Genomic DNA, 14,895 nt, shown 5'->3' with positions numbered 1-14,895 from the left:
TAAAGGTTGGAGCTGGAGGTTGGTTCTGGAAAGGTTGGAGCTGGAGGTTGGGTCTGGAGGTTCCCCAGGGACAGGGGTTTGGTGGGGTGGGATCCACCAGTGGCAGAACCAATCCTGCTGCCCTTGGCATCACCCTGTGCCTCAGTTTCCTCAGGTGTCCCGGGGCTGAGAGCCAACTCCATGCTGAGCAGGAGCTCCTGGGGATGCTGCTGGGGAGAAAAAAAAAATCCTCTTGCAGGGTCAGCTGCCCCCATGAGGTTTCCAGCTTGGTGTCAGCCCTGGAAACCCTTCCAGCTCTGAAATCCCCTTTACTTTTTGGCCTCCCCTCCTCTGGGACAGCGAGGTGACTCTGTCGTGTGTCACCTGGGAAAAAACCAGTGGGGTTCAACCCCTGGCTGGCAACTTCCAGGAAATTTTCCTTCTCGGTGGCACAGCCTGTTGGGAGCTGAGCACCAGGTTAAACCAAACCATCTGAGCAAACCCCACCTGTTTTTATGTGGTTTTTATACTACGAAGCCACAGCTGCTTGTACCAACTTGTTCCAAACTTGTCAAACCAGGTTTCTGCTCCCAAAACAAAGCAGAGCCAGGAGCTGCAGGTCCTTGTCCCTCCCCAGCACCACTGTGAGCTGTGGAAGGGGAACAGATGAACGCTGGAAATACCCAAGAATGGGGCTCCCACCAACTTTCCTCCCCTCCTCCCCACCAGTTGCTGGTACCAGGGGGGGTGAGGAGGGTTTGGGGGGCGAGGGGAGGCACCAAAATGGAGAAAAACTGCGCCAGGTGCCACCAGTTTGGTGCTCAGGCCCCTCGAGGTCCTCTGGAGTCCTCTGCTGGGGCAGTGGGATTGGACACCCCCCCCCCAAGCCCTCGTTAGGCTCATTCAGAACAGTTGTTCTCCTCGCTGACATCTCTGCACAAAGGCTTTTTAGCAAGGGATCAGTTTTAAAATAGCTCCCAGAGCCCCGGGGAGGAGGAGAGAGGCAGCGATCCCTTCGGCTCCCGGCACCCTCCTCGGTGTTTTGGCATTCCCAAGGTACAGGCAGCAGAGCTTTGGGTTTTCTCTGGTGGGTTCCCCGGGTGCTGGTGGCCTGAGGGAGGGAGGGAAGGAGGGAAGCCACCATCTCAGGGCCTGGCCACGGGCACTTGGCTTTGTCAGAGGTTTCCTGGTGCCCCGGGAGCTGATCCCACACGTGGCGCCGTGGCCCTTCCCGTTGGCTTCGGAGGCAGCGGCGAAGCAGGGGTGGGTGATGAGAGGGGTGGGAGGGCAGGCAGGACCCCAGCCTTGGGGTGCCTTCCCTGGTTGGGTTTCCAAAGGGTAATTTTTTTGCTGGGTGGCATGGCGGGGCTGCGAGTCACCAGCAGGGTCAGGAAGGGAAACAGGAAAAGCAGCTTTTAAAAATAGCGAGCCCTTGAAACGGTCCCAACCTTCGTCCTCTTTTGTCTGAACTGCTCTGACCCTGCTGGGCCAGGCCGGGTGAGCAGGGTCCTGCTGCTTCCTCAGAAGGTGCCCACCCATCCCCGTTGCCAAAAAAAACGTGGTGGGAAACCCTGGGGGTGACCCCAAAGCTCTGGTGGGCTCTGTGCCAACTTTGTTGAGTGGCATCTCGGGGGCTTCCATCACTAGGTGGATCCCAAACCCAGGGCTGTGGGGTGGGCACGGCCAGAGGGTGCCAGGAGCACCCAAGGGTCCTTGGAGGGTGTTGGAACACGAGGTGAAGGTGCAGAGTCTTCTCTGGTTTGGAGCACAGAGCAGGATGTGGGGAGCTGAGATACTCAGGGTTTGGAGCAGCCTGGGGAAGGGGAAGGGGAAGCAGCAGCAGCATCTCCAGTGCTGTGATCTGGAGCTGGGCAGACCCCTCCCAAGGACTAAAGAAGCTTTTCCTTTCAGGGAGGTTTGGCTGCTGGAGAGGGGCATGATTTTTAACAACATTTTTTTTTTTTTTTTTTTTTTGTGGTAGAGTAAATTAAGCAAACGAGCCACAAAGCTGAGGGTTGGGCTTGGGCAGTTCCTCCTTGCTGTGTGTCCTGGGCTGTGAGTCTCAGTGACTTTGGGGTTTGCTGTGCTTCCCCACAATGGGCTCAGGGTGAGCTCCAGGAGCTGCTGACACGACCTGGGATGGGTTTGCCCCAGGTCTCATCTGCTCTGGGCCCAAACCTGGCAGGTGGCATCTCCCTTGGGGTTGTTCTTCCAACACTTGTGGATTTTTATTGTCTGTGCTGTGCTGTTGGAGGGCAGCAACCCAAGAGCTGCCTCTTGCCCAGGTTCCTGCTTTTCTGGAAGGCAGAAACCTGAACCTGGGAGCAGACAGTGACCAAAACTGCTTCCCCTTCCTGCCAGGGGACAGGGGCACAGCCCAGGTCCCTGTGCTTGGTTCATTTCTTGATTGCAGCCCCCTGCGGGGTGGGACAGGGGACAGAACCGAGCTTTATCCTCCCCCTGCATCCAGAGCAGCCCCTCTGGGACTGGGTCTGTGAGCAGCAGGATCACCAGGAGCTCCTCCTCTTCATCTGGGGGCTGTGGGGTGGCAGAGGGGGGCACAGCAAGGGCCATGCCAGGAGAAACTCTCACCCACTGGGGTGTTGGAAGGTTCTTGAGTGGCCCAGAGACCTCGTGCTGCCCCCGGCCGACATCCCCTTGGGGTGACCTACAGGGAGAGTTAAAAATAAAGCTGGGCTAAGCCTCCTCAGGAGCTGTCTGTCTGGAAAAGCACCCGAGAGCTGACAGCCCAGCTAAGCCTGAGCAGGGCTGGGCACAGGAGGGACAAAACCACCACCAAACCAGCTGCTGAATCTCAGAGTTGGGGGGTGGGGGGCACCAGCTCCATCCAGCCCCAGGGGACACCCTGGGGGTCTCCAGAACATCCCCTCTCCCAGGGATGCTGCCATCAGCAGCAGCCTGGAGGTGAGGGGTCTGGAGGCTGTGGAAGGGTGAGGGGGAACACGTTGTGGCCTCAAAAAAATGTCTGAGAGTTCATCCCCTGTGAGACAAAGTTGGAAAACAGCCTTGTTGGCACTGTGGTTTGGCCAAGATGCCAAGAGTCCTTCCCTCCCTCCCACTCCTCACAAATAAGTGCATGGAGATGGTGAAATCTTTATGAAATATATATTTATAGTGACTCTGCCCTCCCCAGTGACCCTTGGGACAAGGGGTCAGATGCTGCCACCTGAAGATGTGACAGCTGGAGGTGCCTGTGCTGTGCCACCAGGACACTCTGGCTGATCCTTTGGGACAAAGGCTGTGGGGTTTCTGCCTCGGGGGGGTGGGGGGAGGTTGGCACCTTCCAGGGCCCTGCCTGCCACAAACCCTGGAGAGAAGGGAGGAAGGAATCTCTCCCTCCTGCAGGCAGCAGCTTTCCCCACAGTTTGTGTGTGTGGGGGTTGCATTTACCCCTCAGTCCTCTGAGAAACCTCGAGGTTTCTCCCCATCCCCTCCTGGGGGATCCACACCCCCCACCACTTGTGCCTCCAGCACCTGGGGGTCTCCCCCATCCTCTGCTTGTCCTGAGAACTCGGAGCCTTTCCTGCTGTCTGAGCCACGTCCCCCCTGGCTGCAGCTTAATCCTGGGATTTCTTCCCCAGGCTGCAGCGACGGGAGGAACATTATTCCCTTTGTCTCTGACGCAGCCATGTTTTGAAACCTGTTGCCATGTCTCCCCTCTTTCCTCCCCCACGTTTTGCAGGGCTCTTTATCCCACTCCTCTTCTCTGCCCGGGGTGGCCCTGGCGAGGCCTCGAGGGAGGGTCCCCGTGTCACCCATCAGGGGGTGTTTGCTCTCCCCGATCCCCTCTCCCCTCCGTCCGTGCCGTGGGGTCTGCAGGGGGATTTTTGTGCCTGGGGGGGGGTTGGGGTGGCAGGGGCAGCACTTCCCACCCATCTCCCCCCACGCTGGGGGTGCTGACTCTCCTCTCCTCGCTCCTTTGCAGCCTCTGCCACGTTCCCCACCATGGGTGACATGAAAACCCCGGATTTCGACGACCTGCTGGCAGCTTTTGATATTCCTGACATCGACACCAACGAGGCCATCCACTCCGGCCACGAGGAGGGGGATCCTCACATCAAACAAGTCCCCGGGGAGCCGGGACCCCCAGACCACGTCCTCCCCCACGCGGACATCACCGCCGTCAGCGTCATCGTGAAGAACACGGTCTGCCCCGAGCAGCTCGATGCCCTGGACGGCCGAGGGAAGGAGGGGCACCTCATGGGGCCACGTTTGCTGCAGAATGGCTTTGGGGCCACCGAGATGCCCAGGTCCCCCACCTCCAGGTCGGTGGAAGCCGTGGCATCCTCCAACGGGGAGTGTTGGGTGAAGGAAAAAGGCCCCAAACCTCTGGATATCTTCTCCCATTTTGGCCCCGACCCCAACGAAGACAACGCCGCCAACCTGATCGACAGGCCCCGGGAGTGTAAGCCCAAGGAGAAGCCCCTTGCTGTCCCCTCCCTCTCCCCATCTCCCACCCCCTCTCTGGACTGCAAGGAGCCCTTGGGAGAGCGTGTGGAGAACCTCCCCCCAGCCTTCCCCCAGCCCTTCGAGGCGGGGCAGCCCGGGGGTGCCAACGGGTCCCCTCCTGCCATCGCCTGCATCAAGAAAGAGGAGTCTGACTCGGAGGAGCTGGGCAGGGAAGCCAGCCCCAAGGGTTTGGCTGCAGCCTTGGGTGACAGTCCCTTGGAGCACCTGAAATCCGTCACCGTGCGCTACTCCGCGGACGATTCTCCCATCGCCTCCTGGCCCGGTTCCGACCCGAACCTGGACGGCGGCACCAGCAACCTGCCCGAGGTGAAGCGCTCGCCCGCCAGCCCCCAGGAGCCTTTCTTCAAACCTTCCTCACCCGTGGTGCAGAGCCCCAGGCTCCTCACCTCTCCGAAGCAGCTGGACAGCCTCGGCCTCAAGGAAGAGCAGGAAGTTCTGGAGAAGTCGATGGGAAGCCCGCAGAGCATGTCCAGCCCTGAGGAAGAGGAGGAGGAAGAGGACAACAACAACGATTCCCCTTCTTCCAACTCCTCACGGCCTCTGAAGGTGAGGATTAAAACCATCAAGACATCTTGTGGCAGCATCACCCGGACGGTCACCAGGGTCTCCTCAGACTCAGAGCCAGGTTCCACCAAGGGCCCCTCCGAGCAGAGCCTGCCCGAGACCTCCCTGGAGGCTGCTGCCTTCTGCAGCTCAGCAGAGAAGGACGAAGGGATGGCGCTGGAGTTGCCCAAGGAGAAAATGGAGCTCTCCAGCCCCTTGAAGTCCATCGAGGGCCCCAAAATTGTCAGCGTGCAGCTGGGCAACGGCACCAAGCTGAAGGGCACCGTCCTGCCCGTCTCCACCATCCAGAACGCCAGCAGTGCCATGCTGATCGCCGCCAGCGTGGCGCAGCAGAAATCCGTGGTGCTGCCGGCGAAGGCGGGCAAAGCCGTGGCCAAGAACATCATCAACCTGGTGCCCCAGACCCTGCCTAAAGCTGACACCAGGACCAACGTCAGCACCGTCACTCAGACCGCCACCGTCACCACCACGGCCAACCAGAAGGTCAACGGCACCACGGTTGTCATGGTGCAGCCTCAGAAGCCTTCCCCGACCGTCGCCGGCACCGTCATCTCCAGGAGCCAGTCCAGCCTGGTGGAAGCCTTTAACAAGATCCTCAACAGCAAGAACCTGCTGCCCACCTACAAACCCAACCTCAACCCCCCAGCTGACGCCAGCCTGGCCCTGCCACCCTTCGGCTACCGCTGCCTGGAGTGTGGGGACTCCTTTGCCCTGGAGAAGAGCCTGGCGCGGCACTACGACCGGCGCAGCATGCGCATCGAGGTCACCTGCAACCACTGCACCAAACGCCTCGTCTTCTTCAACAAGTGCAGCCTGCTCTTGCACGCCCGGGAGCACAAGGACAAAGGGCTGGTGATGCAATGCTCACACCTGGTCATGAGGCCCATCGCCTTGGATCAGATGATCGGGCAGCCAGACATCACCCCCTTGGTCTCCGTCGCCTCCATCCCCGCCGGGAAAGTCACCGGCGTGGCTCAGGACGCCTTGGCCGCGGCCAACGGGGCTCAGGACCTCCCCATCCTGCCCCTCAGCACCACCTCGGAGCAGACCAACTACAGCTGCTTCAGGTGCCTGGAGTGCAAAGAGCAGTGCAAGGACAAAGCCGGGCTGGCAGCACACTTCCAGCAGGCAGTGACCTCGGGGACCACCAGCAGCACGGTACAGGGCAGGGGTGTGGGGGGAGTGGGACCTTGGAGCCCCTGCAGGGACGTGGGGAGGGGCTCTGGGGGACTCCAGGTGGGATCATCCACCCAATTCCTCCCAAAATGAGAGGCTGGTGCCATCGGGAGGAGGGAGAGAGCCATGGCTGAGCTCTGCTGCTCCCTCTTTCTTTGGCCAACCTGAAGCACAAACAGAGCCTGGAGAAACCAAGGGGGTGTTGGGGGATTTCACCCCCTGCCAACCTGGAGATGCTGTGTGTGCCCACCCCCCCTGGTGTGTCAGCACCCAGCAGACACAGGGTTAACACTGCCCAGGGGTGACCTGGAAAAGGTGAGGGGGGGAAAGGGGGTCCCCCGAGGAGCACTGTCCCCCCCCCCCCAGGCACAGCTTCACCTCTCCCTTTGTCCTGTGATGTTCAGCCCCGGTTTCTTTGGCAGAGAAGGAATTTTCTCTTTCCTGGTAACTCTGTTTCCATCCAAACTGTGCAGGGGCTGCTCTGAGGGTCACCAGGAGCCCGGGGATTCCCATCTTTATCTGGATTGTCTCTTTTAGCAGCAGGAATTCTTGCTCCCATCCCCTCTCCTTGCCCTGGTGTTGATGGAGGGCTCAGGGAGTGGCAGGAGCCAACACTTCTGAACAACCTTTCTAGCCCAGAGTGGGCAGAGCTGGGAGTTCAGTGTGGAGAAGCTGGCAGAGCAAACCCTGTTACCAGCAGAAGGACTTCTCCCCAGACCAACACTCCCTACAAGCAGATTTATTATTTTTTTTAATTTCAAGTAGAGACCTGGAGGCTTTTCCTCAGCAGAGGAGGGATGGCTAAAGCCCTAAGCCACCATAATCCCCTTCCTCACCTGCCACCTTTCATCCCCTCTCCCTTCCAACCTGCCCCTTGTTTTTGGGCTGCTTCAGGAGCCCACGCTCCCTCCTCTTGCCCTGCTCCCCAAATCCCCCTCAGCTCTCCTTGGGGACCCCTCTGGGTGCCAGCAGCTCCTGTTGGAAGCCCCATCCTGTTTCCTCAAGTCCTTGTCAGCTTCTCTCCCCAACACCTCCGTGTCCTGGCATGGAGGCAGCGACAATTTGGAGGGGTTTAGGTTGGAACCCACCCCCTCTCCCTCCCTCCTTCCCTTGCCAGGGGGCTGGGCCCTGGCCCACCCTTGGCACTGACCACATCTGGGACCCCTCTGTGATGAAACCCCTGGAGGGGGCCCCTCATCAGCCTGCAGAACACCCTCCACCATGACCCCCAACCAGGCACAAGCCGATTATCTCCTCAAACATTCCCTGCTGAGTCCTGGCACTTCTCTTCCCCCCCCACTCCCCACCTGACACGTGGCTGGGGGCCCTTTGGGTGTTGGTTTTTTTTTGGTTTTTTTTTTTTTTTCCTTCTCCCCGTCCATCTGGGATGGAAAAAGGGCTGAGGCTCTGTCCCCTCTGCTCCCCAGGTTTGCACAACGTGTCCCATGATCATGTCCAACCGCTGCAGCTTCAACGCCCACCAGAGGATGCACAAAAACCGCCCCCCCCACGTCTGCCCCGAGTGTGGGGGGAATTTCCTCCTGGCCAATTTCGAGGCCCACCTGAAGGAATCCTGCCTGCACTTCTCCCGACGCGTGGGCTACAGGTAGGACCCTGGATCTGCCAGCTTGGGGGACCCGGGGTGACCCCAGGACCCAAGGGGACAGCCCCACACCGGGGGTGGGTGCAGGGCTGAGAGTCGTGGACTTTTCCCCTTCTCTGGCTTCCACCCCTTTATCCCAAGGGAATTTTCCTCCTCTTGGGACCTTCAGGACACCGGGGCAACCTCAGGCAGTGTCAGACCCCACCTTCTTTTCCACCTCCTAATGGGCAGGACTGGTTGCTCCAAACTGGAGCCTTCCTAGAGCCCAGAACTGGTTTGGATCCCAGTGTCTGTTGGGGCAGGGGCTCTTCCCAAATCCCGGGGTTGGACAGGGAGCAGATGTGAGGCCTCGTGCACCCCTTTCCCTTGGCCATCAGCACCTGGTGGGCACCACTCAGTGTCACAGCTGAACTCCAACCTCTTCCTCCACCCCCAGGTGTCCCAGCTGCGCCGTGGTCTTCGGGGGGGTCAACTCCATCAAGTCACACATCCAGACCTCCCACTGCGAGGTGTTCCACAAGTGCCCCATCTGCCCCATGGCCTTCAAGTCGGCCCCCAGCGCCCACGCGCACGTCTACACGCAGCACCCCGGCTTCAGCAACCAGCAGTCCAAGTGAGTGCAGTTCCTCCACCAGGAGGACTCACCAGGAGCATCCCTGGTGGGTGTGGTGCTTGGGGAAGAGCTCAGGACCAGCGTGGGCAGCAGCATCTGTCCCCTTTCTCCTTTCCCATCCCTTGCTGTGCGGCTGCCCTCTTGCTGAAGGGGTTCCTACAGGTTTCTCTTGGTCCAACCCCGGGCTGTGCTCACAGTTGTGGGGTTTTTTTTCCCCTCTAACAGAATGATTTACAAGTGTGCAATGTGTGACACGGTCTTCACCCACAAGCCCCTGCTCTCCTCCCACTTTGACCAACACCTGCTCAACCAGAGGGTCAGTGTCTTCAAGTGTCCCGACTGCCCGCTGCTCTTCGCCCAGAAGCGCACCATGCTGGAGCACCTCAAGGTAGGGCCGTGCTGGGCCTGGGGCACTTTGCACAACCCCTGGAGATGAATATTTGCACAACTGTCCTGTGCCTGAGGTTGGCGTTGGGCTCTCAGTTCATCAGCAGGGCCCTGATGTCCCTTGTCCCCCGCGTCCCAAAGCTTGAGGAGGTGAGGATGAGGGCGGGCAGCCAACACCCTTGTGTTTGCCTTTGCCTTCCAGAACACCCACCAGCCCCAGAAGCCCAAGGAGGACCTGGCAAAGAAGGCGTCTGTCCTGCTGACACCAAAGCAGGAGCCTGTGGAAACCCCCGTGTCCAAGATCTCAGAGGAGTCTTCATCCTCCACAGAGGAGGACGAGCCCCCCAGCTCCCCGGAGCTGCGCAAGACCAAGCGGAGCCGCTTCCAGCGCAAGACGGTCAACAAGTCCAAGGGCAGTGGGTGGACCTGTGGGGTTTGTCACTCCTGGTTCCCTGAGCGGGATGAATACGTCTCCCACATGAAGAAAGACCACGGCAAGGTGAGGAGGAGGAGGCCACGGGGGTCCCAGCTCTGGCTGTGCCACGCGTGGGCAGGGATGGTGCGGGGCAGGCACCGCGGCTCCTCCGGGAGCACATCCTGGGTGTTCCTTCTCCCCGTGCAGCCCGTGGGATGGGCACGGAGAGGAACTGTGAGGCAGCACGGAGCCCCCTGGGTCTGCAGGGTCCCCTCCAGCTCCCGTGTGGTGCTCTTTGTTCCTTGCAGTCAGTGAAGAAGTTCCCGTGTCACCTCTGCGAGCGCTCGTTCTGCTCGGCCCCCAGCCTCCGCAGACACGTCCGGGTGAACCACGAGGGGATCAAACGGGTCTATCCCTGCAGGTACCCCCAGCACCTCCTCCTGGGGGAGTCCTTGAGGGGGGGGAACTCGGTTTTCTTCCAGCCAGGCTGCTGGGGGGAGGATAAAGCTGCAGGTGGTTGAGGTGCCATGGGGATCACACAAGTGTCTCGGAAGGAGAAGGGACCGGGAGGGACTCGGGGGTTTTGTACCCTCTGGAGAAGCCCGTTGGGGGTTGGGATGCCAGAACCAACCTTGCCCGGGGCTGGGGCTGTGCTGGGGGTGGGCTCCTCGTTTCACCACCTGCTCTGGGCCCCCAGGTACTGCACCGAGGGCAAACGGACCTTCAGCAGCAGACTCATCCTGGAGAAACACATCCAGGTGCGACACGGGATCAAGGTGACCGACCAGGCCAAGAGCCAGGAGGTCGTCATCGCCCGGATAGGAACCGGAGCCACGCAGGTACGGGGGGCTCTGAGCTCCTGGGGGGCTCTGAGCTCCTTGGGGGGCTCTGCCTCAGCCTCAGGGGAGGAAAGGGAAACGTCCCCTCTTGTCTGGAGCTGCTGGGGGCGAAGGCTTTGGGGTGGGGGTTACGGCCAAGTCCAAGGCTGCATGGGGTCAGGGGCAGGGGTGCAGCTCCTGGGATCCGATTGGGAAATCCCTGGGGCTCTGCCAGGAGCTTCCCCGTCCAGACTCCATCGGAAGCTTCTCCTTCTCCCTTCTCCCTTCTCCCTTCTCCTTCTCCTTCTCCTTCTCCTTTCTCCTTCTCCTTTCTCCTTTCTCCTTCTCCTTTCTCCTTCTCCTTCTCCTTCTCCCTCTCCTTCTCCTTCTCCTTCTCCTTCTCCTTCTCCTTCTCCTTCTCCTTCTCCTTCTCCTTCTCCTTCTCCTTCTCCTTCTCCTTCTCCTTCTCCTTCTCCTTCTCCTTCTCCTTCTCCTTCTTCTTCTTCTCCTTTTCTCCTTCTCCTTTTCTCCTTCTCCTTTTCTCCTCCTTTTCTCCTTCTCCTTTTCTCCTTCTCCTTTCTCCTTCTCCTTTCTCCTTCTCCTTCTCCTTCTCCTTCTCCTTCTCCTTCTCCTTCTCCTTCTCCTTCTCCTTCTCCTTCTCCTTCTCCTTCTCCTTTTCTCCTTTTCTCCTTTTCTCCTTCTCCTTTTCTCCTTCTCCTTTTCTCCTTCTCCTTTTCTCCTTCTCCTTTTCTCCTCCTTTTCTCCTTCTCCTTCTCCTTCTCCTTTTCTCCTTTTCTCCTTCTCCTTTTCTCCTTCTCCTTCTCCTTCTTCTCCTCCTTCTTCTCCTCCTTCTTCTCCTCCTTCTTCTCCTCCTTCTTCTCCTTCTCCTTCTCCTTCTCCTTCTCCTTCTCCTTTTCTCCTTTTCTCCTTTTCTCCTTCTCCTTTTCTCCTTCTCCTTTTCTCCTTCTCCTTTTCTCCTTCTCCTTCTCCTTCTTCTCCTCCTTCTTCTCCTCCTTCTTCTCCTCCTTCTTCTCCTTCTCCTTCTCCTTCTCCTTCTCCTTCTCCTTCTCCTTCTCCTTCTCCTTCTCCTTCTCCTTCTCCTTCTCCTTCTCCTTCTCCTTCTCCTTCTCCTTCTCCTTCTCCTTCTCCTTCTCCTTCTCCTTCTCCTCCTCCCGCAGGTGTCGGGCCGGAAGCGGAAGCTTTCCTCAGACGAGGGCGATTCCTGCAGCGAGGAGCCCGACAGCACCACCCCCCCTTCCAAAACCCCCAAGGGCGACCGCAAGGCCCCGTTCCGCTGCCGCAAGTGCGGGTACCTGGCCGGCAGCTCCGCGGAGTTCCAGGAGCACATCCCCCAGCACCGGACTGACGAGAGCTCCCACCAGTGCCGGGAGTGTGGGCTCTGCTTCACCTCCCAGGTTTCCCTCAACCGTCACCGCTTCATCACCCACAAGAAAAAGAAAGGGACGGGGGAGGTGGAGGAGCCGGGACCCCGCAGCCCCCTGGAGGGCAGCACCCAGCACCCACCCGACGGAAAACTCTCCTGCAAGGTCTGCGGCCGCTGCTTCGACACTCAGCTCAACCTCAAGACTCATTTCCGTACCCATGGCATGGCCTTCATCCGAGCCCGGCAGAACGCCAGCCCCGAGAACTAGAAACACCCCCCCCCCTGCAGAACCAGCACCAGAACCAGCACCAGAACCACCCCCGCCCACCCCGAGCTCCCCCTGCCTCCTCCTGGCCTTGGAGGAAGGAGCCGTGAAGAGAGACCAGAGCCCGGCTGGCACCCCCTGGGTGGGTGGGGGGCTCCTCAGCAGCCCCCTCCCCCCTCCTGGGTTGGCAGGCGAGAGGAATTTTGGAATTTGCAGGAATTTTGGAATTCTGGCCACTACTTTGTGTGAGGAGGCGAAGGGAAGAGTCAGGACCTGCTGCCCCTCTCCTGGGGAGACCAAATGGTTTGGTGACTGCTGGGGACAGTGTCCTTCCTCCCGTGGGGATGAGGAGGGGACAGGGACACCCCCACCCTGCAGGGACCATCCCCTCACAGTGTCACTGCTCTGCTTTTACCCCCAACACCCCCACCCCCCCCCCACAGGACCTGGGGGACATCACAGGACAGGGTGGCTGTGCTGACAATAATGTCACAGCAACACAAAAAAATTCCACCTTTTTGTTTGGGTTTGTTTTTGGGTTTTTTTGGGTTTTTTTTCTTCCCTTTTGAATGTTGCTGCTTTTGTATTTCACTGGGAGAAGCTGAGCCCCTGCAGCAGCCCAGCCCCCTCCTCACAGAGACCCCCCCCCCCCTCTCAGCCCCTCCTTGGCTCCAGCCAGACACAGCACGTCCCTTGTCACCTTCCCTCGTGCTCACTGGAGGTGACATCGACCTTTGGACACTCCGTGCCACCCTCGGGGCCCCACCTGGCAGCATCCCAGGGAAAAGGAGATTTTTTTTTTTGGTTTGGCAGCAGAAAATAAAAGACCTGGGGGTGAGATCAGCACGAGCCCAGTGGCTCTGTCACCCCCCCCCCTGTGGCTCTGTCACCCCCCCCTGTGGCTCTGTCACCCCCCCCGTGGCTCTGTCACCCCTGGTGGCACCACGAAGCCTTTGCAGGAGCTGAAGCTGCTGCTGGATCCAGACCAACCCCTGCTGGTGAGTCTTGGGGGGCCCTTCCCAGGGTGCTGCCATTGCTACCCCCTCCCCACGGACACCCCCTCCTCCCCACGGACACCCCCTCCCCACGGGGGGGGTCGAGGGTTTTGTCACCCCCTCCCCACGGGGGGGTCGAGGGTTTTGTCACCCCCTCCCCACAAGGAGGGGGTCGAGGGTTTTGTCACCCCCTCCCAGGCTCTGATCCAAGGCCCCGTGGGGTCTCACTCATTGCTGGCTCCCTCCCTGTAAACCCCAACTTTATCTGGGGGGGGGGGGGGGAAGAGGAAAAAAAAAAAAAATCTACAAAAAAAAAAGAAAAAAATGAAAAAAAAAAAAAAGTAACAGCCAGAAAAGAAACTTTTTTCTCCTTGTTCTGTTTGTTTAGCACCTGTGCTTGGGGTAGGGTGTTTGTGTGAGTAATTATTTCAGTGACTTCAGCTCGGGCTCCTTGTGAATAAATAACCTCTAACACAGTGTAAAGTTGTATCATACACTAAAAGTGACAAAAAAAAGAAAAAAAAAAAAAAAAAACAAACCACAAACCTACTGTTGTGATTCGGGGTTTTGTTTTTGGTTTTATTTCTTGTGTTTGGATTTTTTTATTTTTTTTTTCTGGCGTGGGGAATGCTGGGTTGCTGGGTCTTTTTGTTCCCCCTCCCTTTTTTTTTTTTTTTTCCTCCTTTTTATTTAAATTGGAGGGGGGGTAAATCCTCCTCCTGGCTGCACACACAGCTTTTAAAATAAAAGGAGAAAATTAAAATTAAAGCAACCAGCAGTTCCCACAGCCCCCCCCACCCCCCATCCCCCCCAGCTGTGTCCTGTGGGGCTGTGAAGGTGTAAATGATGTTTAATAATAGAGAAGAACCTAAAGTTTCTATGAGTTTTAGAGGAAGGAAACAAACAAAAAAAAAAATAATTGCTTTGTAATCTCTTGGTTTTCCAGCACTTCAGTGCCTTTAGAGCGAGTTGGGGGTCACGGGGAGGGGGGGGCAGGGGGTGGGGGTTGTACTTGGGGGGGGGGGTTTGTGCTGATGCTACATTCAAACTCCGGGCACTGCGAGTGGCTCTCAGGTATCCTTTATTCTTGTAGTAATAATGCAATTAAACTTTTAGTGGTTTAACCCCTGCTGTGCCCTGTCGTGCTTACCTGGCCCCAGGAGGAGGGGGGGGGAAAGTTGTGTCCCCCCCCCCACCACCTCACCACAAGGGTGTTGGTCCCACCCCAAAATGGGGGTAGAAGGGGCTGGGTGCCCCCTCACTCCCTGCACCCCCGGGGGTTGCTCTGAGTCCCCCCTCCAATGCAAATTTTGGGGGGGGAGGGCACCCCCCAAACGAGGGCTGTGATTGCCTGTGACCAGTTTTGGGGTGCCCTTGACCTGAGGACACCCCCCCCTCGCCCCCCCCCCTTCCTCCCCTCTCTCCTCAGTCCCCAATTAATCCACCCCAGGGGGTTCCTGGCCACCAGCAGCCCACGGTTTGAAAATAGAATTTTTGTTTTTTTTTAATGCTAAATAATCAACATGACAAATAATTAATTAGTGCTAAACAAAGAGCCCGAGGACATTACGGCCGGCGCTGGGCAGGGGGGGGGGGCTGGGGGGGGGGGGGGCACCAGGAGCTACAGCCATGGAGGGGACAATGGAGGGGACATCTCTTGGGGGTGTCACCATCTGACCAGCAGGACTTGGAGAGGGGGGACACAGGGGGTGGTCGCTGCTCTTAAAGGAAGGGGAGGAGGTGGGGGTACAGGAGGGCCCCCTCCCCCAGGAGGGGATGGGGTTTGTAGGGGGTCCCCTGGGGAGGCTCCGGGCTCCCTCCTGCCCTCCTGGACCATCCCCGGAGCTTTTGCTCAAATCCAGGAGGGCAAACTGACACCATTCCCACCCCACAACCTGGTGAGGAAAACCAGAAATTATTGAAAAAAGAAAAAAAAAATAAAAGGGTGGAGAGGGATAAGGTGGGAGAGGGGGGGGGAGTGAAGCTTCACAGTCCCAAAGTCTTGGAACAGAGTCAAAAAAAAAAAAAAAAGAAAGAAAAAAAGAAAAAAAGGAGATTGAAAGCAAGAGGCAGCACTGACCTCCTCCACCCCCCCAGGGTGGGCACTGACCCCCCTCAGGGTGGGCACTGACACCCCTCAGGGTGGGCACTGACTCCCCCCCCAGGGTGGGCACTGACTCCCCCCAGGGTGGGCACTGATTCCCC

The 14,895-nt window shown here is 58.6% G+C and overlaps 2 protein-coding genes across 4 annotated transcripts in view; one reads left to right on the top strand and one right to left on the bottom strand.

Annotated features, from left to right (window-relative positions):
- The first annotated feature begins 3,928 nt into the window (after positions 1–3,928).
- On the top strand, positions 3,929–13,814 carry ZNF687 (zinc finger protein 687). 2 transcript variants are annotated; one of them, XR_011722722.1, is made up of 9 exons: positions 3,929–6,192; positions 7,638–7,816; positions 8,250–8,426; positions 8,652–8,814; positions 9,016–9,312; positions 9,537–9,649; positions 9,926–10,067; positions 11,225–12,790; positions 12,859–13,814. XR_011722722.1 is itself a non-coding variant. In XM_071727301.1 (8 exons), the coding sequence occupies exons 1-8, from the start codon at positions 3,946–3,948 to the stop codon at positions 11,696–11,698; spliced, it is 3,792 nt and encodes a 1,263-aa protein (XP_071583402.1). In that variant the 5' UTR covers positions 3,929–3,945; the 3' UTR covers positions 11,699–13,814. The 2 variants fall into 2 exon arrangements, 1 of the variants encoding a protein (XP_071583402.1); XM_071727301.1 differs by having other exon boundaries at positions 11,225–13,814.
- PI4KB (phosphatidylinositol 4-kinase beta) overlaps positions 13,755–14,895 on the bottom strand; it is a 21,677-nt gene continuing 20,536 nt past the window's right edge. The window contains exon 14 of one of the 2 annotated variants that reach the window (XR_011722723.1): positions 13,755–14,773. The gene's annotated coding sequence lies outside the window, so the exon portion shown is untranslated. The remainder of the gene's footprint in view (positions 14,774–14,895) is intronic. The other variant, XR_011722724.1, reaches the window with a different exon arrangement.

Source organism: Heliangelus exortis, chromosome 27 (assembly GCF_036169615.1).
Source record: "Heliangelus exortis chromosome 27, bHelExo1.hap1, whole genome shotgun sequence".
NCBI classification, from domain to species: domain Eukaryota; kingdom Metazoa; phylum Chordata; class Aves; order Apodiformes; family Trochilidae; genus Heliangelus; species Heliangelus exortis.
The sequence above is the reverse complement of the archived record's forward strand: the minus strand, read 5'-3'. Positions and strand labels throughout refer to the sequence as shown.

Bases quoted from the DNA above. Each gene is read 5' to 3' on its own strand.
- ZNF687 (XM_071727301.1), top strand. From the start codon at position 3,946: ATGGGTGACATGAAAACCCCGGATTTCGACGACCTGCTGGCAGCTTTT. The intron at 6,193-7,637 runs GTACAGGGCAGG...TCTGCTCCCCAG, and splicing joins CGGGGACCACCAGCAGCACG to GTTTGCACAACGTGTCCCAT. The intron at 9,650-9,925 runs GTACCCCCAGCA...CTGGGCCCCCAG, and splicing joins AAACGGGTCTATCCCTGCAG to GTACTGCACCGAGGGCAAAC.